The sequence below is a fragment of the Copidosoma floridanum genome, unplaced genomic scaffold (assembly GCF_036245765.1).
Source record: "Copidosoma floridanum isolate Cflo_tuat_1 unplaced genomic scaffold, Cflo_Japanese_pri ptg000019l, whole genome shotgun sequence".
NCBI lineage: Eukaryota > Metazoa > Arthropoda > Insecta > Hymenoptera > Encyrtidae > Copidosoma > Copidosoma floridanum.
This window is the reverse complement of record NW_028321896.1, coordinates 15515135-15534108: the sequence shown is the minus strand read 5'-3', so window position 1 is coordinate 15534108 and position 18974 is coordinate 15515135. Positions and strand designations below refer to the sequence as shown.

The 18974-nt window shown below is 34.5% G+C and overlaps 1 protein-coding gene across 3 annotated transcripts; it reads left to right on the top strand.

Moving 5' to 3' along the window:
* The first annotated feature begins 4974 nt into the window (after window positions 1–4974).
* spin (lysolipid transporter protein spinster) lies at window positions 4975–14016 on the top strand. 3 transcript variants are annotated; one of them, XM_014349180.2, is made up of 10 exons: window positions 4975–5532; window positions 6482–6678; window positions 6758–6909; window positions 6993–7196; window positions 7293–7427; window positions 7507–7768; window positions 8007–8105; window positions 8711–8942; window positions 10261–10357; window positions 11992–12075. In XM_014349180.2, exons 1-9 carry the CDS (start codon window positions 5298–5300, stop codon window positions 10308–10310), a joined length of 1566 nt encoding a protein of 521 aa, XP_014204666.2. In that variant the 5' UTR covers window positions 4975–5297; the 3' UTR covers window positions 10311–10357; window positions 11992–12075. The 3 variants fall into 3 exon arrangements, with proteins under 3 accessions (XP_014204666.2, XP_014204667.2, XP_014204665.2); XM_014349181.2 differs by lacking the exon at window positions 10261–10357 and having other exon boundaries at window positions 11922–14016; XM_014349179.2 differs by lacking the exon at window positions 10261–10357 and having other exon boundaries at window positions 4977–5532; window positions 11992–14016.
* The last annotated feature ends 4958 nt before the right edge of the window (window positions 14017–18974 follow it).

Genomic DNA, 18974 nt, shown 5'->3' with positions numbered 1-18974 from the left:
TTTTTTTTTAATGTAAATTTTTTGGGGGTTTTAAATCTTAACAGCTTTAAAAAATAGCCCTTTTCGTGAATTACACAGAAGAAACCAAATCAACAACTTCTTATAGCCATCGATTATTTTATGGCATAAAGAACGCACAGTACTTTTCAGCATAATAATTTTTTTTAATTTTTACACCTTATTATTTGACCAAATAAACTATATGGATTCCGAAAAAATATGTTTTTAATAAGAAGATTTTTGTTCTGAGATGTATCGGGAATATGTGTAAAATTTTCTAACTGAAAATGTTTCACATTACGTGTCAACACACTACAGGCTTTTATTTAGTAAGTCTCGGGCGAAGCCGAGACGGGGGGCTGCTAGTTTGCTATATACGGGATGACGCAGGGAGTAGCTGGACGTTGTTGGGTCCTATATTTTTGCCGATACTTACGACTTCACTTTACCGGTTATGAATTATACGTCAGAGTCGATTTCTTTTTGTACGTAATTATTGTTTAATGTTTGTCGTACTTATGTCAGGTTATAATCTGTGCAAAACAAACTTGGTGCATCGTACAATTAATTTACCCCTTTAGTTTAACTATAATCATGAAAATGCTGATAATACATGCATGTTTGCAGAAAATACGTCATTGTCGCGGATAAGGAGTATAGCGTCGTTTCGCGATTGCAACACATGTTCGTGGAAGTGTATCTTGCTCGTACTTTTTTTTTTTTTATCTACCTTTGTGTTAATGTTTCATTATAATAGAAGACACTTAATTTCCGTGCTTTCAAAGGTGTAAGAAAAACGTTTTTAAATAAAAAAAAAAAAAAGAATTCTTTTTGATGAAAATGAATTTTTATTTTTTTTAACGGAAAAGATACCCGATAGGTGTGCACACACAATTTCTATTATTTGATAAAACATAATTATCATTTGTGTATATTGCCAACGGGTGCATATATACGATTAACTTTGAATTGCCGTTCATTTTTGCTGAAATCGCTGTGGCGTCGTATATATTCTACAGATAAATATATTTAATTCGCAATAGAGAATTATAGCGTGTAAATTTAACTTAACACGTATATCGACCCGCATTCTGTATATATCAACAAAGAGTGAGACAATAGCATCATTTAGTTTACTGCATTTTTTTTCGATTGTAACGATATTTCTACTTAACGCGATCCCATAAAGTAAATCCAGTATTGTAATTCATATACATTTTACTTGTACATCATTCCAACGAGAAAATAATATTTCTGATTCCAAATTTCCAAAATCGTATACGATAGTTTATATCAATAATTGTTTTTCTTCCCGATTTATCGCTTGGGAATTAAAATTTTTACACCCACGAGACTATCAAGTCATTTCCACTGCAGTGGCATTGTCACGATCAATTGCAATTAAGCTATTCCAATAATCAATACGTCGATCTTATCACTTTTACCAAATTGCGGACTGTTGTTTCCTTCGATCGTACATGAGTTCCAACTACGAATTTTCTCGCGTGAAAAACATCTGTATGAAAAAAATTCTAAAAAAAAAAAACAGCTCACGCCATGCAGTTAGTTATTAACTCAATGACTAATCGAATTTTCAATTGGCATATCATTACGTAACCTTTTTTTTTTTTATAAACATATGCATATATGCGAATCGAATGTTTTCCCCATCAAACACGCGTCACAACATGTCGCTCTTATCCTGAAGATAAAAAAAAAAAGTATCGTCTCGGTTGGTCACTTGCAAACACGCACGTGCTCGCGTACAAAATTGTTTGAAAAGCGCTTTATCACCTCGTGGCGTATTTTTAAGTGCCGATCATATATACCTGCATTTACCCGCGCACTTACGCGATAAACACACACACACACACACACAAGCGCACCCGTATACCCTTCAACCGAAATTTACGTAAACCAATTATTTCTCTTTCGAGCTAGCGTGTGCTTGTGTTATGTTGCTGATGCACGACAGAAAATTACGCATTTGGACACGAGTGGCTTCTTCGTTTTTACCTGTTCGATAAGTTGCACGCGTAAATATAAATAAAAGAGGAAAGTTTCGTTCCTCCGGACATTCCTTTTTTTCTTTTATTTTTCCATTTAACTCAGCTTCTCACAATTAGTCTCTCTCTCTCTCTCTCTGTGAGACTTTTAGTCACCGATTAACCGACTTTCCATCGACATTCAATTTTGAATTACTTTCCCTATAACTCGTTATTGCCATTCCAAAGCCAAGTACAATGACTATAACCATTGCAACGTACCCAAACTATAAAACTCGTTGTGAAGAAAGTCAATGACAACTAATGACCACTGATTCATTTTATTTTGACAAATATGTCTACACATACACATGGATGTAATAAATCGTGTATGTATATGTAAATAAAGCACGGATTGTTTTTCAAGCGATGAATAATTATTATTATATGTTATAGGCAACTGCTCATGATTCACTGGTATATACTCATAACATTATGGTGAAATGATAGTTTTCTCTTCTATATAATATATTACGAATAATTTACTTTTTTTCCTTAAACTCTGTGTATTATAGTAATAAAAGTAATAAAAGTACCACTGTCAAGAGACAGTATAGTGCGAAAAATCGGCAAATCGAACCATGCGATTGTCATATTCGTTATCTTTGAGATGATACAGTTATATATAGATATACGAATTGTCAAAAGGTAAACACACTCGCGTTTGAAGAAAAAAAAAAGGGGGACCCCCGCCGGCTGCCGGTTCATTCATTTTGAGGTAAAAAAAAGATCCTCAAGTATGCAAGTACCCTTTAAAGATACCGGTCATCCTCTGAGTTGGCGGTTGGAGATAGCCGTTCAAACGCGCAAATAAAAGTAAATGTATTGAGGTACACTGTCGTCACTGCCTCCTCTCCTATTCGCCGAGCACCGGGTGGCGTGATTCGAAGGCCGTGCCGCCGCATTTTCAGACCAGACGACGTAGCAGACGAGCCTCACAAAAATATATATATAATACACACATCGCGTGCGGATCGGCGGATATTATAACGTTGGTCGTTGTTATCGCACAGACGCATACAACATATATATGTATGTATTTGCATATGTACATCCATGTATACCTCATACTCTAGACTCTACTGTACGGCGTACGGCGTACTCCCGAGAGTCCCGAGTCTCCCGACTCCCGACCCCCGACCACTCGTTTTGCCACTCCCCACACTAACATATAGCTCTCTCGCGTGGTCGTCGGCGAACGTGTGGTATACTAATAAATATTGTTTGGATGAAAGTAGAGTTTCTTTTTTTTTTTTTTTTTTTTTTATTAAAATATAATACATACATGCCAAGTGACAAAAATCGTTGTGATCGTAAAAATCGATGGATAACCTACGGTCCCTCGGGTCGCAAAATGGCCCCCGTAGCGATAGCGCTTCTGTGACGGAAAATTACCATTTTTTAGTATTCATTTTTTTATAACTAACTTTCACATTCAATAATCACACAATTCATCTCGCAACATATGTCTTACTAGTAATCTCTTTTTCCAGTAGTTTTCGTCACAGAAGTGCCATATTACCTCCAGGGCTACTTTGCGGCCCGAGGGACCGTAAGGTAGCCCCAAATGGATGGCACTTGTGTCATCTCCTACCTCGGGAGTTTTTCAAGGTCTCTCAGCCCCAGAGGCAATGGCACACTTCTGTGACCAAAACTACTATTTAATTTTCGATCTGCCCGTGCTGCAATAAACTATAATGTGAAGAGTAAACAAATTTTCGAAATTTCAAGGTAGCCTAAAAAAAAAAAGAGCGTCACATTTTAGCTCTTCGGGATAACCATGATTTTTTTTTTTTTTTTGCAAACAATACAATAAAATACTTATTTTTCGTAGACTTGCTAGTGTATAAATTTGATTCGCAGAGACTTGCAGGGTGGCGCCGACTCTGCTCTGCGGCAATGACGAATGACGACGAAGATACACGACGAAAAAGGTGAACGGCGAACATGCCACGATGACGAATTCTCTGGCCAGCTCTGGCTTAGTCTTTCTGCTTTGGCGCGTCCCGCGCGTCGTCCCCGAGAGAGGTCTTTTCTACAACACTTTCTCTCTCAACTCTCGATCTTCGTGTTCTCCAACTCCAAAACCAGAGATGAGTAGAAGTCTTTTAAGTTTTAAGATGTATGAATTACACTTTCATCTTAAGAATTTTATTTTATTATTATGAAATTGCGAAATGGCCTTGCCAACGAGAAGTATCAACTTACTAAATTATTGAATAGATTTAGTATAAAAAATATATTTATTTCAACGTATCAAAAAAAAAAAGAAAAAGTTGGCAACATTATTTATAAATTTTAAATAAAACATAAATAAAAGAAATTTGAACAAAACGATGAACTGCATTAAAAAAAAAAAAAATCTGCAGAAAATTGAAGTCGATCCCGTGATAGCAAAACAATGTGAGCGGCGGCATAAGCGTCACGCAACTTAGCTACCGAAACTTAGGTACCTTGACATCTAAAAGCCATTTATGTTCAGTAATAACCTTCGGAGCTTGTCCTACAGTTCATAACAATTATGAGGAAAAATAATAAATTAGGGATTATAACTGCCATCCTTAAAAAAATAGCTGAACATTTTTTCAAGATAATACTGAATTTCAAAATAAGTATTAAAAGTAGGGGAAAAAGAAAAAAGAGCGAGAGAAAAAATCAGTTTAATATACTTATATAAGTAAGTACTCGGTTGCAGTCAAAAGAAAAAAACTCGTGTCGTCGCTTGCTTTGGCTGTGCGTTCAGGGTATACCCCTTCCACGTCTCTCCAAAATGTGCGCCTATAAGCCTATATGACCATTTCCACGCGAATCCACTTCCACTACACTCTTCTTGTAGGCGCACCCGCGCACGCTGTCCGATACGAGTACTGTACTGAGATGTGCGCCCGGTTCGACGGCTGGCCGCGGCGGGGCGCTCCGATAAAGTCGTCTCGCATCGTAGTATTGGCGTTAGCAATCTCTCTGTAGTCTCTACTCATCTCTGCCAAGCCAAAACTGTCCCAAATCGCGCGCGCGCGGCATCAGTAGCGAATAAGTACTTATAGGTGTAGGTACACACGATGCAGTTCATGACGTGAATAGACTGATAGCCGGAGAATTGCTTATCGTTCTGTAGCTGTGTGCCTATATATATATTCTAGCGTCTGCTGTGCTGCTTTATTTATACGCACCGCCTCGGCTCCGATTGTACTTTGTTTTGTGCCAAAGCCCATAAGTTTGAACAATTAGGGTAAACAAAAAACAGACACCACCATGGCGGAGACGATGATATCGTCTAACGTGTCGCAGCAGTATCTCATGGACAACGACGCCAACCAGACGATGGCCTCGACCTCGTCCCTGGAAGCCCAACAGTCACGGGAAAAACGGGCGAGCCCCGCCGGCAGCGGTTCGAGCATCGGCTCGGTCATGGCTAGGGAATGGGTCGCCGTGTTTGTCCTCTGCTTCGTCAATCTTATCAATTACATGGACAGGTTCACGATTGCCGGTGAGAGATAAAGCGTGCCGTGTGTCTTTCCCTCTACTCCTCTTTTTTTTTTTTTCAAACAATTCGGATCACTTGGAAAGGTTTTTTCATACGTTTTTGAGTAGAGCCTTTTTTTTGGAGCAAGCAAAGAAAAGTGTGCTTTGTGCGTACTCCAGCATATGTCAAAAAATTATTGTTTCATCCCTTTTGGTGCTTTTCTTTTTCTGTTAGCTCATTATTTTTTGGACTCCTAAACAATTAATGAGAGTAGTGATAAAAATATTTTTCTACTCATCTGCATTTAGTTCTCGTGCATCACGTTAACAAATTAACAATTTATGTGTAACGGTTTTTCCTATAAGATTTAGTACTTTTCTCTAAACAGAGAAAATGTCAAAGTCAACGACAATACTTTGCTTGCTCCAAAAGGCTGCATGTTGTTTTCAGAGTATTGTCAAATATTTCTTAAGTATCTTATGCAAACGGTAAAATTATTTTAATATAATATACACGATTGATGTGAAATTTTTCGTTAACGTAAACTCAAGTTATTAAAAGTTTGAAAATATTTTATTTATTTTATTTTTCACGTGTTTTGTAAAAAGTTTTTTTTCCCCTTTGGTGCAGTTGCCAAAACTTTGAGTTGCATTTATAATCCATAATTCACTCATCATTTTATCGTTTGGTTGGATGTCGACCTTTTTTGCTATTCATAATGAACACTGTAATTTTTTCAAATATCTAAAATATGTTTCTTTTAATGATAACTTGTAAGTCAAAGGATGATAAAAAAAATTAATTCCTAAAAAATTTTGAATGAATTAACATACGTAGATAATTCTTATCTGTATTGAAAACAAGTATAATTTGTTAGCATGCATTCAAATTTTTATTTTTTAAACTATTTCTACATTTTTTAATTTTGTATAAATGACTTGATACAACTATAAATGTAATATTTATTCTGCAGGTGTACTCAAATTAATACAGCACGATTTGTCACTTAACGATGGAAAAGCAGGTTTACTTCAGACAGCATTTATAGTGAGTTACATGATGTTTGCACCATTTTTTGGATACTTGGGAGATAGATATAATAGAAAAATAATTATGTGTGCGGGAGTATTTCTCTGGTGTTTGACTACACTGATTGGTTCATATGCAAAAGTAATAAAGATTTTTTTTATTCTTATACACAATTTTTTTATTCATAAGTGTTGAAATTTATGATTGTATCATATTTTAGACATATGGCTGGTTCGTGTTTTTTAGAGCATTAGTAGGCATTGGAGAAGCAAGTTATTCCACAATTGCTCCCACGATAATAAGCGATCTGTTCATCAATGATGTTAGATCCAAAATGCTTGCATTGTTTTATTTCGCAATCCCAGTTGGCAGGTATATACTATGCAAAATATGTTTACATTTTTTGTCATTATAAGTACATTATGTTCTTCATTATTAAAATTTCTTATTTTTAGTGGCTTAGGTTATATAACAGGATCAAAAACTGCAGAACTGACCGGAGACTGGCGAAAGGGATTACGTATTACGCCAGCTCTAGGAGTTTTGGCAATAATTTTAATACTGTTATTAGTAAGAGATCCAATCAGGGGAGAAAGAGAAGGAGGATCCCATTTATCTAATACTTCTTGGTTAGATGATGTAAAAGCTTTATTGAAGAAGTAAGGTTTTTTTGCAATCGTATTTATATATTGCTAATCTTAATTGTGTTACATGAAAAATAAGAGTCATGTACAATAACAGAAACGTATTTTCAGTCCTAGTTTTATGTTAACCTCGGCAGGATTCACTTGTGTTTCATTTTTCACTGGTGCACTTGCATTTTGGGGTCCAACATTCATTGAGAAAGGATTTAAACTGCAACCCAACGGTAAAGATATCAGTGAAGATGAGTAAGTCAACAATGTTGCTTAAAAAATTATTCAATTTCCTTGAAACTATAAAATATTATACGAGAAAACTTTTTTTTAGGGTGAGCTTGACATTTGGAGTCATTGCTATGGTAGCTGGTATAATAGGAGTACCGTTTGGTTCACTGTTGGCACAAAAATTAAGGCTCAGGCATAACCACGCTGATCCACTGATTTGCGCCGTGGGCCTTATAATAAGTGCTCCTTTGATATTTTTAGGAGCGTGTTTTGCTGCTTCAAATTCTATTGCTTGTTATGTACTGATATTCTTAGGTCAATTAACATTAAACTTGAATTGGTCAATTGTGGCTGACATGCTACTGGTGAGTAAAAATTGTTACACTTTGAATCAAAAACCTTTTCTTTTTTTTTTCATAACTCCAATACCAAATGATTGTATCTTTTTTTTTTCCCCCAATTGAAACGATTTCCTTTGAAAAGTGACTTGTACAGTATCATACATTATCATATTAAAGCTTCATTCAGATATTAAGTCACTTAAAAACGCATCAACGCTTATCAAAGGCTAATAAATTTATCGTCCAATTGTGATTCTTCCAGTACGTCGTTATACCAACGAGACGATCTACCGCAGAGGCGTTCCAAATTTTGTTCGCCCATGCATTTGGCGATGCCAGCAGCCCATATCTCATAGGCATCGTGAGTATATACTTGTATATTCATCGAGCGATTATTCATTTTTGTTGCGTCTCGCGCGCCGGAGCCGAGAGGTACACGTAATATAACGCACTTGTTATGCGCGTGTGACGTGTTGGCACGCCCGCGACAGAGATTCGTTCGAGCATTGTACTCGCAAAATGCTCACACGATTCTCTTCATGATAATAATATCGACGTACTTAACCTTGTTATCGGTAAGTGACACATCCGAGAGACTCGACTCTTTTTTTTTTTTTTTTTCATTCCCATGGGTAAAATCAGATCGAGTATAAGTATAATCTTGGTGACGCAAGTTGCTTTTGCAAAGAGCACAGGTCGATGACGTTTTTAACGGCGTGGTTTGTTTACAAAATATTTTGACGGTCGGAATTAAAACGAATCAGGGTTTTATAAATAAACCTGTTGACTCTTATTTTGAATCAAAAGCGCGTGCGTTACCTAATTTTGTCTCAATCAATTTTAAACGAAAATAGGAGAAAACACCGAATGAAGTACACACACATATATTTTTATTTACAAACAGTTTCGCGTCAATTTGGAAAGTAATTTACGAAGCGGAATTTTTGAAGAAACAATTTCTTTCAGATATCCGATGCCTTGAAAAATGTCATACTGCCGAATTTGACGATAAATTGGATAGTGCCGCGGACTGAAGATGTAATGACGGAGGATCCTGTGGATCCAGTCGTTGCATTCAGGAGTTTGCAGTACGCGCTTTTCCTTACCATTTTTGTAGAAATCTTAGGTAGTTTCTTCTTTTTTCTCACCGCCTTGTACATCGAAAAGGACAAGGCGCTCGTCGATCACACCATCGCAGGTAAGACTTGAATTTCGATTGGTTGCTTTTATTTAACAATATTTTGGTGTAAATAACTGACAGGTACATTAGAAAAGGGCTAATGATCCTTTTAAAAGCGCAAAACAATAATGTTGTCATAAAAAGTTCAGGCACTAGAAGCTACCGAGCCCTTGGTGATTGGTAAATAGCGTGGAAACAGTTTTTTTATTTATTTTTTTTTCTATCAATCAACTGACTGTTACACATCGCACATTTATTTAAGGTGCATGAAAATCAGTAGTACATTAATCATGTAAATATTGTTGAAACAATGGGAAATGATACTTTTTGTGTTTAATCTTTGGTTTTGATTTTTGGCACTAATGACGAGTTGCTGCGTCGCTTTGACTAACGACACGTCAGTTAAGTTTACACTGCAATTTTTAAACTCGTAATATAAGAAAGGGGAATTCTTAACAGTGTCTCGAATCAACGACAAATCGAGAGGTCGATGAGGTCTGAAGTAGAATAAAATTATATCGCCCCTTCCCTTGCCGAGATGCGTATAATAAAACGCGCTCGTTATTCTTGCCTCCAAGTGCAGACCTGTACCGTCTATCGGAAAGAAACATTTCAGGTATATATTCGGTTACGTATCCACATTATTTTAAGTAAAATCTTTTAGTTCTTAGTGTTGTACTCAAAATTAATGAAAAAAAAGAACCCTGATTTTATTGTGACTTGGGGAGTTTGGTATTATTTTACTACTTGCTTTTTTGGAAAAATAATACGCGATGCTCGAGGTTCACGCGCATAAAGATTTTTTTCGTAGTGCTTGTATCATATGCATACTTTGTAGATTTAGTGCGCCATGCATTGATGTGTAGAAATTTTCACGCATAGTAACAAATCACAGGGTTGCATGTGTTTTTGTAATGAGTGTAAGTAGAATACAATCGCAAACATTGTGAAAACAATATGTTATGGTATCAGTGGTCTTGTGTTTACAACGTTATTTTTCATCATGAAAACACAAGATTCTGTTGAGTATAGCATAAAACACTTCAATCGGTCTTCGATAATACACACTTATACATTTTCGCTGTAAATATTTCACTTTTTAACAGCAACTTATTCAGCAAATGTGGTGTTAACTTATCACACAAACTTCCAGCACTTGTAAAAAAAAAAAAAAACTTTTTATCTACCAACAGCTTTACGCCTAATTTTTTATTTATACAGCTATAGAGTAATCGATGGAAAGTAATAACATCAAAAATACCGATCGCGTCTCGAGTGAATGGCTCGAACGACAATGTGTAATTAAAAACAAAAAAAAAATACGTATTTCTTGCAGGATGTATTCTAGAAACTAAGAAAAAAGAAGGGGAATCGACGCGTTTGTAAATCATCAGCTGGGATATCGCTCGAATACCGAGCCGTGTAAATATATGGTACCTAATTTTTGTTCAAATGATTTCATTTAAAAAAAAAAACTTTCGTCATTACATGACTTGTGTAATCAATTTACTTTTTTTTCATATCCTAAATACGTTAAATATCTTACTACTTACTAATAGAAAAATTTTTCAAATAGAAATTATTAAATGTTTATCAACAAAACTATTAGTTTGATACTTGGTATTTATATCTCATATGTATGAAAAAATGAAATTGGTTACACATAAATCATTACCAAAAATTTTCTTATTTTTCGAACGTTTTTGTTCTTCATTATCACATTTCCTTGCTCATGATTTTATTTGTTTGCATTAGCAAATCCATTATTGCATTTATCACCAGTTTCCCGTTTTACTAACACAATATGTTTTACACTCGGAAATATTAACAGATGATGTGTTTTTACAAAAATAACGAAAAGCAGCCGTGACCATATGGTATTTTAATTTTAACTTTATGTTATTTTTCAGTTTCATTAAAAACAGTTGACCGTAAAGGTTACTGCAATAAACACAACAATGCTTCGGGTCACCTGTCAGGCATTGTATTAGTAAAAAAAAAAAAAAAAAAAAATTCAGCACAACTCGTGTGCAACACCACAGAAAAAGTTAAATTTGTAAAAACACATTCGCAAAGTATAAAGCTTGGCTTGCACAATTTTCATTCTCGACATACCTTGTTAACATAGATGGTGTGTGCTAACATAATCGTTACGTTGTGGTAGCTAATTTGTCGTACATGCATGCGTTATAAAACGAAAATAATTAAAGTAAAAAAAAAAAAAGCCAACCCCCCCCTGGGCCATCCACGAGGCGGTGATATCTTTCCGGACTGAGGTAAAAAGAGTTGATGGATGTTTTTTTTTTACTTTTTTCATAACACCTACAGTATATCATATAAGTATACATGCTTTTTTTCTGGCTTCCTTTTTTTTCTCGTCTTCAATATTTACACCAAGGTCTTGTTCCACTCTTTTTTTTTTGACTCTTACGTTTAGAGGAGAGGAAATAAGGACTAAACATATACATCTCAAGTCCTTCACACGAACCCACATGTAATTTGTGCACCGATTCCTATCACTTCCAGTCTAATGCTTTTACTTGTACTATTAATAAGTTCTCTGGGATGGGCAGGCTCTTGATTACTATATACTTTTGTTTATCTGCTGATGTACTGTACTTTGTTCAAATATATATATATACGAAACTTCGGTGTGCCAATCGTCCATGCCGCGAGTCAAATTAATTTTTAAGTAACAATTTTAAAGCAAAACGAATATATGTGCCATTTTCGGGCCAAGTGCGACTCACGGCATCGATCGTCACGGCTATACACACCGATGCAGTTCACCCTAACACCCTAAACTGTGTAATGACAAAATATCGGTGGCGAGCGCTCCTCTGTACATCTAATATGCAACACACCCTCGTCTCTTCTGAATACTCTTTCCTCTCATCACGTCTCCAATTTTTTTTTTTTTTTTTTTTCTTGGTCTCTCTCACTTGGAACAAAAAAAATCTTCTCCCTCAACTTTTGCATCTAATATCCCATGAGAAGAGATCAAAATTTGAAAAAAGTAACCGAGATTCTGGATGTATATCTGACGTTTCGCCGGCTATGTTTGCAGAAGCATTGGACTCGGACGCCTCCGGAAATTTCGACGACGAGGGAGAGTCCGTGAACGCGCTCATCAGGCCCGACTGATTCTGACGACCGATCGCAGCCGGCATGGATTTTACGGCCCGGGAACGCTGCGGCGTCTTCGTCGTGCACGCCAATTGACTGCCTCATATAATTATTGTTGTTCATGTGAACTTTGTTTTTTTTTTGTTGACGGTGTCAGCAGCAAACTCTTTTTGTTTTTCTGGTCGACCTTGGAAAGCTCGATTGTTTTGCTTCCGGTGTCGGTCGATGGAGTTTTCAGCGTATCTTTCGAAGTACACACACTTCGGATGGTACAGCAAGTTCAGAAATTGCATAGGTTCGTAATTTATTTCGCGCGAGAGGAATCATTAGCGGCACTTTGCGTTAATATTTAACGCATTGTCAGTAGGAAAATAAAAAAATTCCACTTTAAAAACTTTACCTTTGTCATGAAAGGATGACATTTTTTGCAAGAAGCATATGTAACGCAGCAAACACGATAAGTGGAATATTAAAAAAAAAAAAAAAAAAAAAAAAAAAAAAAAAAAAAAAATTGAGCGTAGAGTGCGTGAGAAGCTCACGAACGTTATACATAAATAGTAACGTATTTAGATAGTAAATCCATACGAAATACTTATTGATACATATTTATATTTGTATATGTACAAGTCAGCATTTTGTTTAAATTTATCACGTGACCTATACATTTTTTCGAATAGCTTTTTACTCTGAACTTGAGTAACAGTCCACTCTTAAAAAGTAAAAATCTCTCGCTATGTTAAAAATGAGTAAATCTTTACTCCCAAGCTCAGAGAGTCTAATGTTTTTGATGAAAAAAAAAAAAAAAAATTTACAGAGTTATATTTTAAAAATAATCCCTGCGTTTTCCTAGATTACACTTGTTGCATCTTATTTTTTGTTGTTTAGTCAAAGATTTTTAACGTCATATTTTATAGTCACAGATTTTAATACTATTACAAAAAACTCAAAGTTTATACATTTATAATGATTCAAGTGCAATTTTTTCATCTCAACCACAATGTCGTAGAAGACATCGAATGCGCATCAAAACAACAAAGTTCACGATAAAAAAACTTTTTCACGCACATTTAAAGAAAGTGTTGGATCTATTGATCAAAATCACTTAATTTTACCGTAAACGTAAAAATCAATCATCATCACGTGCTTTGTTTCTTAATTTGTCACGTTAGACTACCAAGCAAAAATTAACAGTATTCGAGAAAGCAAAAGTGCAAATTGGCAACTATGAAATTTAGAGCTGCCAAGAAAAATGTCGAAAAAGGTTAAAATTGATCGCAATAACCTTTGCATCTTCTGTAATTACGTGACCGTATGTGGTCCGAAATAAAAATAGATGCTTTGATATCTGTTTGATATGTTCTTCCTTTCTCCGTTGCGGCGTCGAGTGCACGCATGCATTATCGCATAAGCTGAAAGTATGCCCATGTTCGCTACAGCATACGCGTGTGTGCGAGAGGAGAGACGTTCTTTCGAGGCGGTTCATACTCGATAATAATTGAGTTCGTTGACTGTTTGTAGAGTAAGAGAGAGAGTGAATGAGACCAAGTGAGTTATTAGTTGCCTCGGCGAGTTTAACTCGCCGGGGAGCGGACATGTTAATTAGTTGCTAAATACCCTATGTGCATAGACTGAGAATCAATGCAGTTTCTGCAAGTTAATCGTACACCATGTATTATAATATATAAATATAATTAAGATGAAAGGAAAAATAATAATAATAATAATATTAATAACAATAATAATGAAATAAAACAACGGTTGCTGTATTATTACAATCATGATTATTTTATACGAAATTGTACACTGTATATTTTAAATTGTATGTATAATATGTATCAACTATTAGTTGTGAGCAGTTGTTGTTTATGTCGTATATGAATATTATACATACATGTGGTTGTTCGCGAAAAAAATAAACCATTTTTGGCACATTGTACGAAAATAAATTTAATAGTTTTTTCTACGATTCGTTGCCTTTTTTTAAATCTTGTTTTTCCCTCCAGCATCTGATACGATATTAAATGCCTTTCAATTACACAAACTGACTGTTACATGATTCTATTTGGACGATAATATAAACAATATTAGTTTCACATTACTAAGTGATTACACAAAAGTGAAATTTTTACTTTATCTATTGAATTGTCAAATTTTTTTTTATCGTTTTTCGATTTACTCTAATGTATCCTCTTACACCTCATGAGATAATACATTTCGAGTGAAATTGGTTTTAGTAATTGTTTTTCTCTCTGCGTAATACTCGACTTCTATGTAATTACTTTGAATATAAATATTTCCGATCTTTGTAGCGGATGAAGCAAGTAAACTGATTTAGTCCATACCGATAAATCGGTAAATTTTATTTGTATCATGCAAAATGCTTCGTATGAAAATTATATTCATGTCTGGCTAAAAAATTGTAACTTGATGAGGAAATTTATTATTTATAATTCCCCATTATCATGATATCGTCCAACCTAGAGTGTACTGTTTTTTTATATCATACGAATCGTGTATGAAAATATACAAGTTTTCCTGATGTGCAGTGATTCCTTTTCTATTGTCATACGTACATATTGCCAAATTAATTTTCACAATGGTTCACATATTCTCGAGAAGGTTATTTGATGTACATATTGTCAAAACAATTCACTCTATAAATTATCATTCTATTACCGAAATTTAAAGTTTAAAATACAAAATTTAATATTTTTACAAGAATAATTTTATGTATAAATTACTTAAAATATTCACCCGTACCTCACACATTTTTTGTTATCACTAGTCGTTAAATTTTGAATATATTTTAATGAGCACGTAATCGTTAGATTAATTTTATTGACGCTAATGACTTCGATGAAATTTGTAAATTGGTAGAGTCGTTCGACGGGGTTGACATAAGTATAGTTTGTGATCAAATATTCACGACTGTACAGTTGAGTAAAATGTACATACGAAATTTATGACAACGCACGTAAGTAATAATAACACGCTTCTAAGTAAATTTTAAATATCCACTTCAATGTTGGTACATCATTCCAAGTAATCAAACATATATTAAAACCTAATAATCAATTACAATAAAAGCGCTGTATAATCGACCTTTGTACAATGTATTTGAAAATGAATTAATTCTCCAAACAACCTAATTTAATAATTGCCTTCAAAAAAAAAAAAAATAAATAAATAAAGAAAAAAATAAATAAATAAAACAACCGATGCCCAAGAGCAACACAAAGTTTTGAAGACATAAAATCGTATTAAATAGTAGTACGTTTTAAAGAAAACGACCGATTAAAAAAAAAAGGAAAGAGCATAGCTTGACACAGCGCGGGTGTACTCATGAGAAGACGTAAGTTTACGCTTAACTCCCCTTTAGCCTTGCGGCAGCCACACTAAATTGGACTTCCGTATAATAATCCTCGAGATACAGAGCTAAGATATAAGGAATAAGCTTTTAGCGTCGCGTGTTTTGGTACTTACGGTTCCCAAGTTATAAGGGTGATAAAGCTGATAGCTATTTTTTATCAAGTTTGTTCAATCTACTTCAACATACCCGGAAAATTTTTTGTAGCAATTTTTTTTTTTTCTTACCTGGAAAATATTTAATACTAATTTATAATTATTTAAATAAATAAATTTATAAATTTGTCAATAACTAAATGAATGAACAAATAATAACAATAACAATAGCAATAAAAATAAAAATATAACAGTAATAATAATAATAATAATAATAATAATAATAATAATAATAATAATAATAATAAACACATCACATGGGTATTGGTCTATTAAAAGTTTAATTTTTATGCGAAACTTTTAACGAGTCACGCATCAAATAAATTTCTTCATATGAGGTCAAGGTCGATATTTATAAGACATGTAGAGCGATAGAGTGAGCGATGGTGTACGGGTCTGATTTGCCATTACCACCGTCTGGTAAATGCAAAAATGGAAAACCAAATCAAGTCGAGCATAAAATATGTAAAACTATGGGACTCACACGCAAGCGAGCGCATGTTTTATTTAAGAATATTTTTTGCAGTAAGTATAGTGTCTGAAGGACGATGAAAGAAAATAAAAGGTACGTGTCTGAGGCTTGTCATGAAAAATCTTCATCGTCCATTTCACTAACTTGGCACTTTTTTGTATGTGCACATAGGTTTATGTACAGATGCCAATAAAGTGCGAAACTCGCATATTTTTGGACCAAGTTTTTTTCCTTTGTAAACATCGCTTGTTATTTGGATTAAGTTATTTCACGTACCTGACGTCTTGGCTTGCTATAATAAATATATTTTTCAAGTTAAAATAACCAAATTCAATATTTAAATCCAATTATCAGCTCAGCCAGACGTTAAGAGCGTTTTTATCTATACTTTTAGCACCACCCATACGTATAGCTCGTTGCTTCGAGAACAAGTGACTGTTTCGAGTGTTATCTTTATTTCAAGCGCACTACGGAAGCAAAGAGCGGATCGCGGCGGTGGTGCAATGTTTGCGGAAGAAATTACATGTTCAAATTGTGCTCTTGAAAAATATTACTGCACGTGACACGTGACCTATTCGGAATGTCAACATTTTAAAATCCTCTACATGGAGGGATCTAGATGAACACATAATTTCTGAGATGGGATGGAAATTAAATATTTCAGCATACATAATACTCAAAAATCTTTTTTACCCCAAATGAAAAAAGAAAAAGCATGATAGAATTTTTCGTTCAAGTGTCACATTTTATAATTGAGAAATCGATTCCTTACTCTTCAATAAAGAGAGTAAAAACGATTGTAAAAAATTTTTTGTTTTTGCATACTATATTATGTAGTTTATATCGAAATCTAGATTTTAGTGCAAGTTATAAAAGTGTCCCGGTCAAAAGTTACAAGCAAATAAATAAATAATATTTAGATTTCGAGAAAATGTCAGGTTTTTACAATATACCTAAAGATCGTACTTTCATATTAATTACGATGGAACAATATTGAAGTGTTTATCCATTTTTGCGTGTAATTATATCATTTGTGGATTTAAATATACAAATTAATAACGGAATTAGGCAATGGGTAGATGTGTCCAAAACTGTTCTTCTCGTAGTCTGGATGATAAAAAAAAAAGCTCAAATCTTCATGCCAAGCGAAACAACTAAAATTTCTCTTATTATTTTTCACGGCTTTTAAATAATATTTTTTTCTCGTGTTCACGAAAGTTACGATTCTTTTTAGCGTTTTTCATTTCAACTTGATGGTTTTCTTCGTTATAGATCCCCGCACGCCTTCATACTTTAGACGCTTTGTTTCGTTTTTTATTTTACGCGTATGAAAGGTTAAACAATGATGTGAAAAAAAGGTTCAATTGCTTACTCATATAACCCTGTGAGCAAGCAAATGTGCAGGTATACGTATAAACTTGGGGGAACAATAGACTCCCACAGCTATGGTCGCGAGAAATGAATACATTTATTTGGAGAGCAGAGACTGAAACTCTACTCGCGTCAAACCTTAAAAAAACGAGTATCGGAAGTCTAGGCGAGGATTGAAATTATTGGTAAAAATGGTCCGATCGAGAACGCTTTCATGAATTTATTGTAGACCTGCGGTTGCAGAAGTTTTTTTTTTCTACTTTAGCGAAGACTTATAAGATTCGCCCTTGAATTTGTTTAATTTCCTCATACTTTTGCGTTCCTCTAAATTTTAGTCCATACGTACAAGCATAAAATGTATAAAATTATCGTGAAAAAATTTAGGTTGAGTATAGGTGATTCTAATTTGCTCTTTGGCTTATTTTAACGGGTAAAGGACCCCAACTTCCGAAAACGGCATGGGCATGTTATCAATCCTCAATAAGTATGTAGGCAATCCTTTGACCACCTTAACCTTTTTCTTCAGTTTACAAGTGACATCAAAAATTTTGCCTCGTATTTTTTAATGGTCATTTTAATAAGGTCAAGAGAACAGACAACAAGTACCTCTTTCGTGGACACACGTTGGAAAACAAAATCGATCTACGGAAATAATATGAATAAAGAATCCGGACAAAACTCCATGTATGTTTAACATTTAAGTTTCAGGCTAAACTTTCACGCTATTTTTAGTCATCCTAGAATAATGTGCGTGCACTTTCATCTGCAAATAATAATCGTAAACTTTGTTGTTACACTGACCTGATTCGACACACGTTATCTTCTCTAAAAAAATATCGATCGAACACTAAACGAGAGAAGTGATCGTTTACCCGATATGAAAACTTGGCGTGAATTTTAATTTTCTCGCACACGTAGCGGGTGAAGTAAAGGTTAATCGAATTTATGGAATATTCCGTTCGATTGCCGAGGGACGCCTGCACGAATTGGCCCAAGAGAGGAAGGAAAATCAATCCGAGGGAGGTTCATTAGCTGGAAAATACCCGAGATTCGAACCCATTACTTTTCCACTTCTCCACGCGATTTAATTTTCTGGGCTCAAATTTATGCGTCGCTTCCATCCACATCGTTCCGATGGATTTTGCTGCGAGCGAAGGCGCATTGAACTCGCGTTTTCATTTTTCGTAAAATAAAACCGACCTTACCGCAAAAATCTTTATTATTCTTAATGTCAAATCAAAAAAATTTTAATAAATTTACTGTCAAAGTCAAAAAATGCATAGTTTTAATCAAATATTAAACTAACGTAATATTTTTACCACCTGAGAAACTCACCAAAACCTAGTATCTACTACAGCAAACAAATTCTATGACATTGTTTGAACAAAAAGTATTTAACAGTACCTACTAAGTAACCGTTGGCTCTTTTTTGTGTTACCTTAATAATAAGAGATTTGACTCGTGTAGTTGATTGACATACAGCTGATTTATAGTAAATTAAAACAAGGATAAAGCATTATAAAACGTACATTTAAAAACTTTCATAAAATAATAAAAAG

Coding starts and splice junctions, on each gene's coding strand:
- spin (XM_014349179.2), top strand. CDS start 5,298: ATGGCGGAGACGATGATATCGTCTAACGTGTCGCAGCAGTATCTCATG. Junction 6,910..6,992: donor TTCGCAATCCCAGTTGGCAG/GTATATACTATG, acceptor TCTTATTTTTAG/TGGCTTAGGTTATATAACAG. Junction 7,769..8,006: donor TTGTGGCTGACATGCTACTG/GTGAGTAAAAAT, acceptor TGATTCTTCCAG/TACGTCGTTATACCAACGAG.